The 3,081-nt window shown below is 51.8% G+C and overlaps 2 protein-coding genes across 2 annotated transcripts; both read left to right on the top strand.

Moving 5' to 3' along the window:
• The first annotated feature begins 9 nt into the window (after positions 1 to 9).
• CAOG_08421 (hypothetical protein) lies at positions 10 to 929 on the top strand. The gene is made up of 5 exons (XM_011271690.1): positions 10 to 34; positions 121 to 214; positions 308 to 365; positions 453 to 496; positions 590 to 929. The coding sequence occupies exons 2-5, from the start codon at positions 164 to 166 to the stop codon at positions 770 to 772; spliced, it is 336 nt and encodes a 111-aa protein (XP_011269992.1). The 5' UTR covers positions 10 to 34; positions 121 to 163; the 3' UTR covers positions 773 to 929.
• Positions 882 to 2,766, top strand: CAOG_08420 (hypothetical protein). The gene is made up of 6 exons (XM_011271689.1): positions 882 to 1,310; positions 1,435 to 1,599; positions 1,674 to 1,829; positions 1,923 to 2,081; positions 2,173 to 2,331; positions 2,420 to 2,766. The coding sequence occupies exons 1-6, from the start codon at positions 1,013 to 1,015 to the stop codon at positions 2,668 to 2,670; spliced, it is 1,188 nt and encodes a 395-aa protein (XP_011269991.1). The 5' UTR covers positions 882 to 1,012; the 3' UTR covers positions 2,671 to 2,766.
• Positions 2,767 to 3,081: the final 315 nt, after the last annotated feature.

The raw sequence follows: 3,081 nt of genomic DNA, 5'->3' as shown, positions 1-3,081 counted from the left end.
GCCTACTTGAAAAACTGGGACTCAAGTCAATCCTGTAAGGGACCGAAAGAGAGAGAGAGAGAATGAAAATTGCAGCCCAAGTCTCAAGCGCAAACCCAACGTGCATCCTTGCGCTTCTAGCACGCTGGTCCAAGAGCAAATACCAGATGCGAATCAAAAGTTTATGGCAGACAACCACATTACGCTGTATCAGTTTGGCGTTCCCGGAAACAAGGTGAAAAAAAGCCACCCCGAACAAACAGGATTGGTGTCTGCATTTGTCACTTTTCAGTGAGAAGCTGACGTGAGCATGACATCCTTCTTGCAGGAGCCTTTTGTAGACATTCCAGAAGACAAGATGCAGCAAGCTCTGACCGTATTGCTGGGTACGACGACTGAACACTCGCAATGCCGACCAGCAGCGCTCGGTTTTGTCACTCACTCTGCTTATGTCCCTTTTCTCGTTGTCGCAGATACTCGCTGTCATCCTATTCTTATCCATTGCAACAAGGGCAAGGTAAGACCGGATGTGGTTGCACTGCACTTTGCGTTGATGGCTGTGGCGGTCTAACTCCACTATGCGCTCTTTTGCTTGGTCGTTGCTTTGCAGCATCGAACGGGGTGTCTTGTTGGATGCCTCCGGAAGATGCAACGATGGAGTCATACGAGCATCTGCGACGAGTACCGGCGGTTTTCCCATCCAAAGTCGCGCACCCTAGATCAGCAATTCATCGAGCTGTTTGATGTTGGTAGTGTTGTCTATAGTCATCGATATCGTCCCGACTGGATATAGTTGTGTGCTGCAAGGTCTGCGTGTCACCAAGTTTGCGCATTTCGTTCAACATCAACGCACCTTTTTGTTCTCGCTGACTCCATTCGAGACACAATCCAACCAAACTCCTTTTTTTTTGTTTTCTGTGCTGCTACGCACTGGATCTCAGCATCTATCCACTGTACATGTACAGACGTGCCAACCAGTCCAACAATTTTCATCGCTGGTTGTTGCTTTTGCATTGGAAAATTTCTGAACGTCATGACCGAGCCGCAGCAGCCGACCGAAGAGGCGCCCTTTGTGATTGCCCCTGCCAAAGACGATGAGGACGATCCCATCATCTGGCGTCGTGTCGGGACGACGATGGTTGCTGCTGCTGCTGCTGCTGGATCGAGTCAGCCAACAACCGCCAATAGCGCTGCTGGTACCGCGACTGCTCCGACTGGCCCGAGCGCCCGTCGGTACCACACTGCAGTCCTGCACCGCCGCAAGATGGTTGTGTTTGGTGGCAGCAAAGCCTCGACCGAGATGCTGAATGACCTGTACACGCTCAATCTGGGTAGGAAACGTTTGGAACTCTGACTGGATTCTCTGTGAGCGCCAATTGTGCCACAAGTACCGATGAGCATGTCACTCACGATGGTCGTGTTGGTCTCTGGCATATTTTCGTCGTTTGGTTTTAGACACGCTCGAGTGGACGCAGGTGGAGGCGTCAGGCACGGTGCCCACTCCGCGCGGTGGTCATTCTGCCGTCGTTCACTCGGGGGATGGCAAAACGCGAATGCTCGTCTTTGGGGGCATCAGTAGCTCCAAGCAAGCTCTGCATGACATGTACTCGTTGGACTTGGGTAAGCTTTTGAAAAAAAAAATGACCGCAGTCAATGAATTGTCGCTCACAAAACCAGTCAAATCGACATTCTAGATTCGTTCGTGTGGTCGGCTGTTCCCACGACCGCGGAGAACTGGCCGGGACCGCGCTATCAGCATGCAGTGGCCGCGAATGACACACACATGTTTGTTCATTCTGGGGCGATTGATCTCAAAAAGTACCAGACCGATTTGTGGCAGTTTGAGTTTGGTACGTTACCCATTTCGACACAATCATCCTCAACCCCCCCCCCGCATGCAACAGCTTCGTCGTTCTTACACATGCTCGGTTGATGTGCAACAGCATCAAACACTTGGAGCCCCATCTCCGCGTCCAACCCTCCAGAGCACCGCGCTGGTCACTTTGCATTCCTTCATGGTTTGGAGCTGTTTATTTTCGGAGGTCATACTGCCGACGGCGGCTTTACCTACCTCAGCGACTTGCATCGCCTGGATCTTTCAAGTAATTTGCTCGGTTCTATGGTCTTGCATTTTTTTCTTTGGCTTGCAGAATGCGACGCGCACTCACCGTAACTGGAACTTGCCCCCCGCAGCTGCAACCTGGACCCCCTTGTCAACCCAGGGCAAGATTCCCTTCACGGCGAGACCTGTTCCGTGCATCACAATCCGGGACGACCATGTTTACGTGTTTGGCGGGTATGACGGCGCAACGAAAATGCCGCAGGGCGACCTTCTGACCCTGTCCCTCAAAGGTACGTGCCACGCGTTGTCGTTCCTTGCTTTGGTGACCGAGTCAAGGCAGCCTTGTTGTAAATAACAACAAACATACTTGGTTGGTAGACTTCACTTGGAAAGCGCATGAACTGTGGCTCGACATGAGCCAGCACTTGCGCATGGCTGCAGTCGGCTCGAAGGGCACGCTGCCAACGCCCCGCTACGGGCACGCCGCCGTGTTTGACAAGGACACCGACACCATCACCGTCCACGCAGGCTCGGGATCCATGTATCTCGCCGACGTCATACAAATTGTGCTTCCCGAGCTGTCGCAAGGAGAAGATGAGAGCGCTGCGGATCGAGAGCCTCAACGCTGAACGAGATTGTTGTAGTATTGTTTTGTTTGTCGAAGCACAACTGTGAATTTGGTTGTTTGTCGCTAATTAGAGATTCTACGCTTTTTGAAGAAGAGATGACGATAAAAGTACATTTGATTGGGGGGGGTTTTTTTTTCGGACAACATCGCATCACACACTACTGATTCGAAGCATAATGATGATTAGCATGATTGAGGGATAGAAAATGAGCGCGCGCACACACACAAAAAAGAAAACGAAAGGGAGCTCACTCCAAAGCAAAACCTTCACCGTGATCGAGCGCGTACAAGAGCTTGGCGCGCAAATCAGCTTCGTACCGGTACTCGGGCAAATCGAGCACATTAAAGCAGGTGTGTGCAACGGGCAGACGCCTGGGATCGTCACGCTGCGCTGGATGGCAAAGTTCAGGCT

Source organism: Capsaspora owczarzaki, assembly GCF_000151315.2.
Source record: "Capsaspora owczarzaki ATCC 30864 unplaced genomic scaffold supercont2.1, whole genome shotgun sequence".
NCBI classification, from domain to species: Eukaryota; class Filasterea; order Ministeriida; family Capsasporidae; genus Capsaspora; species Capsaspora owczarzaki.
Note: the sequence above shows the minus strand (reverse complement) of the source record. Positions and strands in the feature narration are given on the sequence as shown.